At 32.5% G+C, this 12,115-nt stretch overlaps 1 protein-coding gene across 5 annotated transcripts in view; it reads left to right on the plus strand.

Moving 5' to 3' along the window:
* Window positions 1–11,356, plus strand: part of LOC106053913 (universal stress protein YxiE-like) — an 84,085-nt gene extending 72,729 nt beyond the window's left edge. For 4 of the 5 annotated variants that reach the window (XM_056025984.1, XM_056025980.1, XM_056025983.1 and 1 more), the window contains exons 3-6: window positions 3,920–4,009; window positions 6,566–6,681; window positions 8,577–8,639; window positions 9,110–11,356. In XM_056025984.1, coding sequence (XP_055881959.1) covers window positions 3,920–4,009; window positions 6,566–6,681; window positions 8,577–8,639; window positions 9,110–9,250 — 410 coding nt within the window. In that variant the 3' untranslated portion in view covers window positions 9,251–11,356. The remainder of the gene's footprint in view (window positions 1–3,919; window positions 4,010–6,565; window positions 6,682–8,576; window positions 8,640–9,109) is intronic. The other variant, XM_056025985.1, reaches the window with a different exon arrangement.
* Window positions 11,357–12,115: the final 759 nt, after the last annotated feature.

A 12,115-nucleotide genomic window follows, 5' to 3' on the forward strand; every position in this document is an offset into this window, starting at 1 on the left:
GCTACTACCTTGCATGTGTGCCACACACCAAAGTTGTTAAAATGTTCATTTTAAAGTAGACACTGTCATGTAGTAATACACAGGATGATTTTTTTGTTACTTCGACTATTTGTCTACATGTATTTCTGCAACCCCCTGTTTAATGCCATGACACGTGTAATGTCGCCTTATCAGATTGCAGTTTGGCTTTAACGAGATTGTTTGGATAATAGCTTTTTTTTTAAATGAAAGGTGCGTTTGACATATTCAATCCCTCAGCCTCTCTCTCTCTCCCCCCCCCCTGTACATATTATTCAAATCTTTCATTATAAAAATAAATTCTTCTAACCCTCAAGTAAAAAAAAAGTGTGTGTGCTGGAGTTATTATACCAGCTGGCGTTTAAAGTGATGTGCAATAGGTTTGTATACAGTTTACCCCGTACTAACAGCAAGGAGGTGTGCATACTAACTGCTAGAAGGTGTCCAAACAGTTGGTGATATGGGGTGGACTGATCAAAGAGGCTCAATGCCTTATTTGACTTTCTGACTCTCTCAAATCACTTTTACCGAGTGTTCTACCCCACCCCCAACTCTAGCGTTTGCCTTTTGTTTTCCACACAGAAAGACATCTCCCCTTCTCTGGTACGTGATATCGTATCTCCACAGGGTAGAATAAAAATAGATGTAACCAATGGGACATTGGCAATATTGTTACAGGTTATCCGACATTCACTTTCTCTTCTTCTCCTGAGACTTTGTTGGCCGTTGAAGCACTGCATGTTGACTGCTGTTTCTCTTCGAACCTCTTTATTTTTTTCCGTTCTGGGTTGAGACCCTCTGCGTGTCTCGCTGGTTTCTTATTGTTTTTACGCTGCATTGTTTCTATATCTAGTTCTCATACTCTGCTTGAAAAGATTAGGAAAGAACGACAATTTGATAGAATGTCCAGCTTGTTCATTTGCTATTTTTAGTGTTGCTGGACTAGACTGCTGCGTACTCTGGTGGTAATGTTACAGAACAACTTCCGTTGTTATTAGTAATGTAATAAATCTCAGGATGACAATTCAACTAGGACAGGTCTTCAATTATAGGACATCACAGGCATAGATCATAACAGGCCGCCTTGAACACAGCTTCTATTCAAGTTCCAGGCGGAACTATTCTCTCTGTCAACATTCCTTTTCAGTCCAATTCCTCACAGTGCACGAGCCTGTGCTCACCTTCTGCACTTTTAGTAGCATGTGTGTGCTATAGTTATAACAGTAACAATCGACGCGTCTTATTATGTGACTTTTTGTAACTACAAGGAAGTTTCATAAGAGATTGGTAATTGGTAAAGCATTTAGCTGCTCGTGAAAATGCCCATTATTAGAGGTCAGCAAAAGTGAATAATCTGTATGTATCCATTGGGTTATGGAAACAATAGGAGCTATATTATTAAAACATTTAGACATTAAATGTTAGGTTGGCTCGCACGGCATGCATGATGTTATATGTATAGTAATTTCGTATATAATTGTTATTAATATGTTATATTTCATCGTTTCATTGGTTGGTCGCTTTCTTTCTATAATTTAATTTGTCTTGTTTTGATCTTCCAAAACATTTCTGTGCACGTATTTCCTTGGGACTTTAAAGTGTGTGTGTGTGTGGGGGGGGGAGTAAAATTATTCTTAGTGGCACTAAAATAGATAAATCTTTTGCTCTTTGCAATCCTTGAATAAGTAGGATGGCCACTTGCGTTAGTTTCCCTTGGTCACTGTGTAATACATAAATTTACCAGCAGCAGAGAAAGCAGTACATTTAGCAATTGTCTTTCCCTATTCAACACTTGGCAAGTCTTTTTTTTTTTACTGCTGCCAACTCCACAAAAACACCTAGACTCCAACCTGTTTACCACTCATTCCAGTGAGTGAAATCGATCTTCCTTGATTCACTCTCGTGGGAAGTGTCATACATTTCAAGTGGAATCGATGCCACAAAATTCGCGCACAACAATATCGCCAGAAGACAATCAGTTAAACGTCTGTATAATGTGCACCTGCCTCATGGAAAGGTGGCTGAAATAAAATGATCTTGTTTAAATGTAAATACTTGCTCGGAAAAATAACATTTGATTTGCCAGGTATAGAAAAGCTGATCACATTCGAGATGGCTCCGAGGTAATGCTATAAATAGGATTGTTTCACACTGGAATATTCTTCGACTAGAAATATTCAAATAATAATAATTAAATAAAAACCCAGACAATAACACTGTATTATCGAACTCCACAGATTTATTTCAATTTTTGCTCTCGCTCTACCCAGGTATCACAGGTGTCTTTTGTCTAGCTTGTTGCTTGTGGGAGGGGTGGAGTGTTCAGTATAGTCATAGATCTGTGTCAAGATATCGAAACGCGTACATATGGGCACCCAAAAGGATAGAAGAATCATGTAGTCTTAAGTAAGTTGATCTTATGAAATACACATACAAAGTAAATTGCTTAAAAATATTGCAGGCTATGAATATTTAGACCTATAATCTAGATCTATATAGACTCTACACTTTATCTTTCATTTACAGATTACCAAAACAACTTTTCTTCCCACTGACCTAACTCTCTTGTTAATAAATTTGCTGAAACTTATAAAGACTTAAATGAAGTAGAAGTAGTCTTGTTCCAAATTTGTACAAATACTCCTTCTTCCCTAATGCTATTAGACTCTAGACTCTAGAGCATGGAATGTGTTGCCTGAGTCAGCCAGGAAAACCAAGGACTTGGCAGAATTTAAGTCATTGATTGACCTCGGGAAACGCATAGGAAATGGTCATCTTTTTTTATGTAGCGTCTTTATTTTATAAGATAAGATAGTCTGTTAAGTTTTAAACAAAAATTGCTAAACAAAAATCACACAGGTTTACTTCATAGATAGAAGAATTTCTTTTTATGATTATTATTATTATTTTTCTTATCAAAGTCCATGAGAACATTTTTGTCCTTTACTTTTGTGTAACATTTTTTTTTTCTTTTTGTTTCTAATCTTTTTTTTTTCTTTCTTCTTGTCTCTTTTTGTTTTGTTTTATACTTAGCACAAGTAACAACGAAGAATTAAATTTTAAAAGTTTGTTTTTTTTTAAATTTGATACACATACATATTTAAAGATACAAGTAATTTAAAGAATCTGTTTAAGATTTTGTGGCAGGCTCATTTTTTTTTTACTTGGAGCTTATTTCTGTCAGACTGATGAAAGTGCCAACTTTATATCTGCAGACAAATATATTGCTATTAAATGTAAAGCTTCACATTGAACTGAAGGTCTTTCTGATGTATTGAGAGTAGAAACTTTCTCCTAATTATTTTTGTTTTGAAAACCATCACATTGTCCTCCTTATTGTTTACAACTTTACTCTTTCCAATTAGTTTTCTTTTTTAACTACTCTGCATTCAAGTTGCTACATTTATAATAAGTTTGATGATTGTAGTGTTGATAGAGATTATTTAGTTTATGATAAGATATTGACAAAGATATTGACATAATTAAAAGTTAATGATCATCTTTCCGTGCAAGGCACAGCAAACCCTCATACTAATTAGTATTTTTTTAAAATAATTTATTGTGATGTTCTAACTTGGCTTAGTCAAAACTATTTGAATAAAATATCACTCTTTGTCCACCATGTATGCAGAGTATTTTATAAGATCATTTTACTAAGTGCTTTAGAACGATCCTAACACCTCATGAGCTTTGAAACTTGAGCGACTCTTTCCCTCCGCACCATATTTTAAGTATCCCAAAATGCTTCCAAATATTTTTCCAGATAGGATTGCAGTTTTTCCTCATAATCTTGCAACAGATTTGTTTTATATTTGAGAGAATCATGTTGGTATAAATTGTTTTTGAATTAAAAGTAAATAAAAATTAGCCTCCACTCATTTGTTCTATTTTTGTTCCACAGTCTATGTAGATAATGTCAGCAGGCCAGGCTATTTACTTCACTTGGTGCATCATTCCAACTATTGGGGTAATTTTGAACCAATGGATGGAGGTAAGTATTCAACCATTAATTCCTAACTCAAAGCATTGAGCTTATAAAAACATTTTCGTGCCTGCTTTTTGTTTCTAATGCCATTCTATTAGAATTTTCGGAAATATGAACACTAAATAATTCAGCATTTTAAAAATGTCTATTTAAAAAAAAAAAAAAAAAAAAAAAAAGGAAATTTAGTTTAAAAATGGAAGCCAATAAGTAGAACATTAGCAGAATTAAAAAAAAACACCAGAGATTCAGTCGTCTTGCCAGATAAAACTGTAGTCATGTGTTAACATAGGTGAAAGAGAAAGGAATCAAACATTGGTGAAGTTTGATGGATTCTGAGAGAACATACAAATAGAATGGCTGTTGTAAAGTCACATCTCTAGCTTTCTAATTATTGGTAACTTGATTTATATTATAAAAATTGTGCAACGTAATATACCTAAAGTGACATTAACCTCTTTGTGTACTCTGGCCTACATTATTGAGGATCTAATTGTTTATCATGCCTTCTGGCCCTACAATTTAACAGGGTTAACTGTCAGTTGATGGAGGTCATGAAAGGTTGTGTGTGAGTGGTCAGATGAGATAATTGTTTGGTCTAAAGATGGCCTTAGGGAAATTCTTTTTTTTTTCTGAATAGCTTGTGTCAGTATTTAGTTTTTGTTCTAATGGGAATCTTTTTTTTTGTTATACAGTTGAAAATAGCTCCACAAACCACATCGTGGCACCATTTTTTCGGTCCTAATAACATTCTGGTTAATTTAACTGGGTTGGAGTATAAATAGGATCTGTTTCAGTAGTTTGGAATTTGTTCAGAATAAGCAGCTGGTCTTATTAACTGGATTCAGCTATTAGTTTAGGGCTTGAGAATGTTTTTTTTTTTAATATGATTTAAACAATACTCTTAATGCTTCAAATTAATGTCTGATTATAAAAAAAAAATTAGCAACAGTTCAATAAATATAACATTCTAATTGTCTTCTAGTCTTATATTTTGTCAATTTTTTCTAACAAATTACATAAATGGGATATTTATTTCTTTTGTAAATGTTTTTTATTAAATTGATTGATTATACTAATATGTTTACAAAATAGTCAAAGCTTTGTGTCATATAATGCAGAAGTTCTCAAAACTTTTTTCACCCAGGGATCCCTTTAGGTTGTAAAATCTCTCGGACCCCTGAGAGAAAAGGCTGCTTAAAGACATATTATTTAAGAAACAAAAATAAGTTGTTTTTTTTTTAAGTAATATTTTTCTTTTGCTTGTTTACTAGCTTGCAAGTTTTTAAAAAAATAATTTCAAATTTCAAATGTTCCATTTTAATATAAATATTATACATAATTTGAAAAATATATGCCTAATGGGTAGGAATGATTGAATGACCTAGTAACTTGAATAAATTTTTTTAGAAAATTACAGCTCTATGTTGTTTTTTTTTCTCTTTTTTGAACTTTTAAATACTATGATTATTATAAAACCCAGTTCTTTATGATCTTTTTTAGTGGTTAAACAATTTCTTTTGAAAATTTTAAATTTAAAGTCTTAAAAAATTTAATTGTATATATTTAATATTGCGCAGAAAAATTATCACCAGCCAAACACTTTTGGAGCTCTCTTTCAATCTAGTTTTCTACAAAGCAGTAATTTGTACCATTTTCTTTCTGTTTTCACTATGATTATAATCAATCTAAAGTTAGTCAATTTTGGTTTAATGTTCACTATAGTTCTTTATGCATAAAGGAGTAAATTCCTTTTATTTCATTGAATTAATTTGATTGATATATTATAAAACATTTTGAGGGGTTTATTTTCAAATTGCACTTTCGCTATAAAAATACAACTTTTATAATTCATATAATATTTTATTTGTTTGTTGGAAAATGTAATGAACATTCCTTCAGAGTTGAAGGTATTCTATTTCCTAGTCCATACCTCCCACAGGAATGATCGAGATGATCAAAGGACAATCCAACGCGCATACCCCATGACCAGGCAGCCAAATAGATCTGCTTTTCTTTTTATAAGCAAAGTTTAAATTTCCATGATGACCTGCTCAACCCAAACTTCTTTGTCAAATTACAAGATAAGCCAAGAATGATCTCTAGCTAAGCTCTTTTAAGATCTATTTAAAAAACATTTATTCAAGGAGCCTGAACCAATCCTTAACTTTAAATTTCTTGTTACACATTCATTTAGATATGAAAATCTTGTAGAATCTCTCTACTTTTGTCTTGCACATTGCATCTTCATTAATCAGAATTTTTATTTTTAGATCTGATACAGATTTTGATGCCTTTGATATATTCCAGTAGCTGAAAATATTTCAGACACAACTAGGCTTCATTTAACTTAGGTTACCTCTTATCTTATTTAGTGATCGATTCAATGCATCAATACCAGTTGCTCAGTAGTCTCTACACACAAGCATTTCTTATCAGACAACTGATACTTGAGCTTGCACAGATTTCAATGAACTGAACTGTGATTTGACATTCTTGGCTGTTATCTTGTTTCCTAATTTATTATTTATTTTGTTCATGCAGTTTGCCATCCATTCTGAATAGGAGGATTTTATCTTACAGGTCCCAGCCCTAAACATTGCCAAGAACTGATGGCCAAAGAAGATTCAAAAGTGAAAGAAATTGAAAATAAGTATCGCAAGTTAATGGCAGAGAACAATGCAAGTCCAATATAATTATTTTTATTTGTAGTTCTAAACTTTTTTTTTTTTTTTTTTAATTACTGAATAAATTTCTAATAAAGTAGCTTGTTCAAATTTAAACAAAAAAAAATTAAAAATATACCTTTACAAATATTTAAAAGTTTGTATCAACAAATTTTCTACTGTTTTTCAAACAATTGATTTAACACTTATACAATTTGCTGACATGTAAAACATGCAGATGTACCTATTGTTGAGGCTCAAAAAAAAAATGTTGATTAATACAGTCAACTAAGGATAAATAAAAATGGACTAACAGAGTCTGTCAATATTAAAAATAACATTTATCTAAATTCTTCTTCTTCATCATTCTCATTGTTATGTTGGAGTGTTCATATGACTAGACCAATACATGAGATGAACTGCGCAATGGTTTCCAAATCAGGGAGCTCTCCATATAGTTTTCTTTCTATTAGGGTGATTTGGGGCCAATGTCTTGTACGGGCCTCTTGGTAGAGAGAGCAGTTTTGGAGGACGTGGTCGGCATTTTCTGGTGATACTCCACATGGGCAGATTTCACTGGTTCCAATTTTGAGCTTCCGGAACATGTGTTGTCGCATTCTGTTGTGTCCGGTCCTGAGTCGAAAGATTAGACGTTGGTCTTGTCGGGATAGCTTATAGTAAGCGTCATCTTTCTTGTGATTTGGATGAGAGCTCATCCATTTCTCATTTATTTTATCTACAATTAATTTCTTCATTTCTTCTGGATAGAGTGCAGAGTTTACTTGTGAGTTTGTTCTCCCACTCTTGGCGAGTGTGTCAGCCTTCTCATTTCCTGCTAGTTGTATGTGAGCTGGTATCCATTGAATAACAGTTTTTTTTGCTGTTGTTGTTGAGCTTTGTAAGTGCTGTTCTGAGGTTTACATTATAAGGGGAATCAGAGTTTTGCAAGCCTTTATCTAAATTCAACTTTCAGGTTCTGTAAATAGGTTTTATTTTCAATTTTTTATATAAAATTAAATTTAAAAAAAAATAGATTTTGTAATACAAGATGCTTTTGCACTGCCTAGTTAAGAACATGTGGCTTTTTTTTACTTTAAGACAACAGCTCACAAGAACACATGATGTCTAAAGCCGTAACAAGACTCTTCTAGTTATTAGCAACTTCCAGACAGAGTTATGTTTCATTAGCCCAGTCCCATTATTCAGCTCATTTAACCCAAAAAGAAAGTAATTATGGTTTGCTACAGGATTATCTGAGCTTTGGCTGAAGGGGAGAATGGGTTAGTTCCCTTGAAACAAAAGAATATGTCAGAACATTTTGAACCCATTGTTTCTGGGTTTTTTTTCTTTATGATAGATAATTTTTTTTTACAGTGCTTGATGCTGACACTTTTTGTCCTGTATTTCTTGCACTTCTGCTTCAGGTTACATCACAGCAACTGCTGTGGGAGAAATAGGACATTTTCATTTTTCTAGTGTCTTTATGTTTTTAGGCTGAAATTATTTCTTAAATAGAAAATCATAATCTTTATTATAATTATTAACTCTTTTTCATCTCTCTTCTTGGGACATTTTTAATCTCTTTTTTTCTGGATAAGAAAACAGCAATCTCTATCAGTTCACAAGTTAATTTAAGTCATTGGTTAACATGCATAACTACAAGCATGACACGTAGGATGTAAACATCTTTTTATGAAGTAAAGTCTATATATTATAAGATAAGACAAGTTTAGGAGTTTGCATAGTTATTTAAAATAATAATTTTTAAAAAGCCCTAAAACTAAAAACAAATTGTACATTTAATAAATGGTATCAATAGAACTAAACCCATTTCTATCACTACCGGTATATGAATACAATTAAACACATTTTGACATATTCTCATTTATTTATTTGAATGTTTCATTCAGATCATTGGAGATTTCATTGTGCTTCGGGGCAAAGATGCCTGGCATGACATCATCCAATACCAGGTACTTACTTTTTTTAAACAGTTTATTAAAAAAGTAATAGTAATAAGCTGTATAACTTTTTCTTTCTTTAAGTTTAAAGATTAAATCGATAAAAATATAGTTGTTTTTTTTTTACTTGCTGCCAACTATAATATATTCTTTGCAAGAAAAATTATTTTGAAAGGTTGAGGTGAAGTGAAATAAAAAAAAATAATCAAATACATTCATAGAACTGCTAAAGCATACTTCTTTTAAGTATATTCTGAATTGTGTGAAAAAGTAATTTTTTTATTCCTACTAAAGTTTTATCTCAATTTGACAACTAAATGATTATTCTAAATTAAAATAACTTGGCATTATTATTGTTAGTATCATAAACATGGGACTTCAACAAAATTCATAACTATTCACATTACATTAAAGCAACAGCTATGGAGAAATCACCAACTGTTGTTATAGATGTCTGACTACTTTTTTTTTTTTCCTTTAAGGAAAAAGTGAATGGCATAATGATCGTCATGGGAACCAGAGGTCAGAACACATTGCGGCGCACATTCATGGGCAGTGTCAGTGATAGCGTCGTCCACCATGCCTCATGTCCAGTTCTTGTTTGTTGTCATCCTAAGATTTAAATATGAACTTTTGCCATTCTTTTTTTGTTTTCTTCAATGTTATATTTTTCTATCAACAATAAAATGAAATGGATGTGATAAATGAGTTAATACAGAGGTTTGGTTGGCTTGGAGATGGGGGAGACAGAGTCAGTTTGGTGTCCTCGCCCTCTCTGTGCCACCCTACTCTTTTTCTTAGTGACAGATTTTGAGTGGGATGATATGGCCTAAGCAAAACTCCTTTTAAATTGAACATTCCCCCATGTTCAATTAAAATGTCAGCTTTACCACTGGTTTGCAATGTTCTTTAAAAGTTTTCATATTTGCTGTTCTTTATAATTTGAATATTATTTGGTTGAATTTGACAACCTCATGAATGTAAAAATGACTTGAAAACAAAAACGAGTTTGTAATCCCACTAATTTTAAACGCTGATAGTTATTTGAATTGAAGAGACAAATAGAGCTTCACTTTTCCCTTAGGTCTTGTAATTTAGTATCATCTGCATCCTATGTTGTTCTCCCATTTTGTTGTTGGTTTATGCTTCTGTGCTCAATGGTTGGTTAGCGGTGATTACAGTTTAGAGAGAGAGTGAACTGAAAACATGGAGCGTATGCCACTGACCAAACACACACACACACACACTTGATTTTCCATTTATTTCATTCAACTTATTTTATATTGTTTCATAACTTCCAGTTCAGTTTGCAATTTTGGAAATCATGACTTTCAAAATATTTGATAGCTGGTTTAAAACATCCAAGAGATTTTTTTAGAGATTGAAGTTTCATCATACACATTTCTAAACTGCAGGGATTTTGTTAAGAGCTACAGGTCACATCTGGTGTGATTTAGTTTAAAAAACAACAACATTGGTCAAGTTTTGTGTTTGTACTTTGGGATTCTTTTGTATGAGGAGTACACAATGTAACTTGTCATTGATAAGAAAATTGTGATGTAATTTATATTAAAATATAAAGTAAGCAAATACAAAGTATGTTGATTATTCTATATGAACTACTTTACTACTGTGTAGGCCTACATTTTATAGGGAAAGCATGAATGTTCATTTTTTTGTTTGTTTTAAATTTTGTCTTGGAAAGTAGTTAAATTTTTTCTATTTCTTGTTCTTGTGCTGAGATAGTTCTTCATATTTTACCCATTTAATATGGATCTACTGTTTTGTTTAAATGATTTGTTTAATTTGATAGCTATTTGAACAAGCAGCTAAAATGTGAAAGAACAATGTGAAATGATCATCTTGATGTACAATGAGGTCTTTGGATTTTGTCCAGATTATGATATATGTTATGTAAATATTTTTTTTTTCAATCTGCAATGCATCTGTAGGAATAAATACAACACATTAAATAAATTAGGAAAGCTGTGATCTATAGGGGTCAGATGATTTAGGGCTCATGTTTCTATTCTATGATTAACAAAGGATTCATGTGGCTAGTTTAAAGACTAACCACCGCCTTTTTTGCCATCCTGTCAGGTACCCATGTCTCAGTCTTCAAATTGATTTCTACTCCAGACCTCTCAGTTCTGACGCCATGCATTTGACCCACTCTGCCACAAGACCTTAATCCCTGTGTCCCTTCTTCTAATTAGTTGTAGTTTTGATTGCTTACAAATTTTACAGCCACGTTTACCATCAACTGCATTTATGTTGTTTGAAAGATTTTGTTGACGTTGCCGCCATATTGACAAATGTCTATTTCTACACTTATTGGTTTTGATTAAATTAATCAATCAATTGTACAGAGTTATCTCCACATGTTGCTTATGTCATCTATCAATAAAGAAATCAATAATAAAAATATCAATCTACTTTTACAAGACATTTATATACCGTATTTCAAGGCTCTGATTTGAATGTAATGATTGTTACCTAACAATTTTTTTTTGGGTACCTGGCAATAAGCACAAACTTGTTTTGTGTATTTCAAGTCTTAATATCATTTATAATTACTTATATTGAAAATGTTTGCATCAAATTAGATGACAATGTTTTATTTGTTTTTTTAAGATTCTCTTCTAATTTTTTTTATATATAACTGTCAACATATTTACCATTTTGTATTTTTCTCCGAATTAAAGAAGTCTTGTTTATTTGGATGTTGACATCTGTGTTTTCTTCATGCTTACATTGTGGGAGGTCATTTTAGGATAAAATATGGAAGGAAGGATTTTATAAGTATAGCAATAGTAGAGTAGGTCTTGCATTTTTCTTTTGAGTTAGATGCGATGGTCTAATTTGTATACCGGTACCGTATGTATCTGATAGATGAAGTTCAGCATATGTTAATTACATTACAATACAATACATTATTGTAATTAAATGTCACTGTGACCTTAAGTAGATTAAGGGTGTTTGAATTTGATTAGTGGCTTATAGAAGTATGGAATTTGATACTAATGTTACTTAAACTCTCTCCCTCCATATTAAAAAAATTACTTGCCAACATTATCTTTTGCTGTAACAGAAATAGCATTTCTACCCTTAAGATCAGTTAAGCCACACCTGGTTGAAAGGGTTCTTAGCTAACCCTCATCAGCATTGGGCACACAGAGCTTGAACAGACAGTAGTTCAACTATTAAGGTAGCGTGATTACAAGTGATGGGGATGCATCTCTCTGATGTTGCATGGATAGGAACAGCAGGAGACGTCTTCTTTAAAAATACAGCCTATCTTGGTAAACAAATCAATATCCAACAGCCAGCTACGTTTGCGAGTGGTGGGAGTCATCCAAGAAGGTTCAAAGAGACTAATCCTGGCTCAACATCGATTGCTGAGAAGGAACCGAGGAATAACAGACCGAGATCATGTCACCAAAAGACAAGTCCTTTCTCGCATGGGCACTCGTCCTATGAGTAAAATG

Source organism: Biomphalaria glabrata, chromosome 4, assembly GCF_947242115.1.
Source record: "Biomphalaria glabrata chromosome 4, xgBioGlab47.1, whole genome shotgun sequence".
In the NCBI taxonomy this organism is placed as follows: domain Eukaryota; kingdom Metazoa; phylum Mollusca; class Gastropoda; family Planorbidae; genus Biomphalaria; species Biomphalaria glabrata.